Source organism: Vombatus ursinus, unplaced genomic scaffold, assembly GCF_900497805.2.
Source record: "Vombatus ursinus unplaced genomic scaffold, bare-nosed wombat genome assembly UNPS02007681.1, whole genome shotgun sequence".
Taxonomy (NCBI): Eukaryota; Metazoa; Chordata; class Mammalia; order Diprotodontia; family Vombatidae; genus Vombatus; species Vombatus ursinus.
Window position 1 is genome coordinate 1 of NW_020947459.1, and position 2337 is coordinate 2337.

The window sequence follows — 2337 nt, forward strand, 5'->3', positions numbered from 1 at the left end:
AAAGGGGATAGAGTGCTAGGCCTGAACTCAGGAAGACCTTAGTTCAAATCTGGCCTCAGACCTAGCTGTATGACTGCGGACAAGCCTCTTAAAATTCTGTCTGCCTCGGTTCCCTCAGCTGTACTATGGGGAATTCATAATAGCACCTACCTTCCATGATTGCTGTGGGGAATAAATGAGATAATATTTGTGAAGTGCATAGCCCAGTGCCTGGCACATAGGAGGCACTTAATAACTGCTCATTCCTTCCTATGGTGTTTGCCTTGCCTCTCTTGGAAAGGGTGGATATAAGTCAATTGAGGGATGTCTGACTCATCTCATCCTTCACTTCTTTTTCCCTCTCAAGCTCCAGGAAGACGAGCTTCGGGAGGCTGTGTTGCTGGTGTTTGCGAATAAGCAGGACATGCCCAATGCTATGCCTGTGAGCGAGCTGACTGACAAGTTGGGATTGCAGAGCTTGCGTAGCCGGACTGTGAGTGTGTTTCCTTGCCCTCCTTCCTCCCTGGGGCCAAGGACAAGAGGGGATTTTGCAGTAGAACAAAGGGGTGGGATGAGGGAAAGGATAATGCCAGAGAAGGTAAAAGCTGGCATGAGAACTGAAGCTTCCATCTACCACTGTGGAGCCTCTTTCCCTGTGGCTAACATCTGCTTTCTCTCTTACAGTGGTATGTCCAAGCAACTTGCGCTACCCAGGGTACAGGGCTGTATGATGGGCTGGACTGGCTGTCCCATGAGCTGTCAAAGCGTTAACTACCCCAGGGGTAAAATCCCTGCTGGAAGAAAATTCCCAGGTTGTATTTCTTGGACAATTGAACTCTTGAGGACTCCTGAGGCAGCACTCCCTGCTCCTACCTACCCCCCTACCCCTCCTACACACACACACACACACACACACACACACACACACACACACTCACTCACACACACTCACACACTCACACTCACACTCACACACACTCACACACTGTTACAGCTGCTCTTGCCTGCATGTTCTCTCTTACCAGGACCCAAAAGACTAACCCTCTGGGTACTGGGGGGAGCGGGGAAGGGGTTGTCTTCTGACTCCCTGGGAACTGTGGAAGCAGCTGCAGGAACCAAGGCCTTCCAGAAAAGAAACTGGGTTGACTTTTGATTTCATTCTTTTGGGTATACTTCTTTGGGGGTATGTGGGGAGGGGGACCAGACTGGTGCAGTGATTCAGCACTTAATATTGAATAATAAATTTGCTGTGGTTTGTAGCTTTGTCGTTGCCTTCATTTCCAGAATGGGGACTTTCTTTGCAGGGTGCCTTGGGATAGCATTACCTAGGTACCTTGAAGACTTGTTTTGTGAGGAATGCATTTTATAAACCTGAAAGCCTTCTATTCAAGTGAGTCCCTAGTGGCAGTGTTGCCTGGGAGGGTGGTGGGGATGCTGACAGCAAGGAGGCAACTGGTTTGGGAAATGCCATGGGTAAAGGAGGCTGAAACTTTTTTCTCAGCCATCTTGGCTGCTTGGCTCAGCCTCACTTTAATATCTGTGCCTGAGGCTAGACAGAGTAACAGGGACACCACCTTGGAGGCCCTGTTCTGTTTGTGTCACTGGGCCCAAAGGCAATCCTGTCCCTATTTAAGGGACTTAGCTGCCTCTCAGCAGGAGCGCTGGTTGCTCCATCATCTCTGTTATGTTATCTCTCTACTGGAATAGCACATCTTAGAGCCTACAGTATGCTATGCCTTCATGTGTGCTACTGAGTGCTCTCCCCTCTAGGGAAGTCCTCTGGCTGGCAGGGGAAGGAAAAACTCAGTTTAAAGAAGACAATGCTACCACCTCTCCTCCAATACAGCTGATGGTTTTCATCTCCTTTGAACCTCCAGCAAAGAATCAAAGAAACCCCCCACCATTTTTCTTTAAATGGCCTATTTATCTGTTTTGCCACTCCCCCAAATCAGTAAATTTCCCCAGCGCTTCCACTATGTGCTTTGTCTCTTTATGGTTCACATAGCTGCACCTTAATCACCACGGGAGCCCAAATTAGACATATAGAGACCTTTCTTTCCTTAATGGTAGTATTGTGAGAACAACATTTCTGGGGACCAAATGTCTGGACCTTTTACTGCTTTCTTGTCCTTGAGTTGCCCTCTATACCACTGGTTACCAATAATGTAATTATAAAAGACTAGTGTAAGTGGGAGTTTAGGGGGTGGCAGCAGGGGAGGGGGAGGGTGATAACCCTAGTCATTTATGTTTTTGTGTCAGTTTCCTTAGCGTAGTCGTGAATCCTCACATCACTCCTACCTGAAACCCAGTAAAAAAAAAAAAAAAAAAACCAGGCGGCTCTGTCCCCTTTTGCCAAAG

At 48.0% G+C, this 2337-nt stretch overlaps 1 protein-coding gene across 1 annotated transcript; it reads left to right on the forward strand.

Moving 5' to 3' along the window:
• Nucleotides 1–280: 280 nt before the first annotated feature.
• Nucleotides 281–1238, forward strand: LOC114033968 (ADP-ribosylation factor 5-like; the record flags this gene model as incomplete). Its single annotated transcript, XM_027849604.1, has 2 exons — nt 281–472; nt 664–1238. Coding segments are annotated over 2 exons (279 nt in total), but the record flags the coding sequence as incomplete, so codon positions are not given.
• Between the last annotated feature and the right edge of the window lie 1099 nt (nt 1239–2337).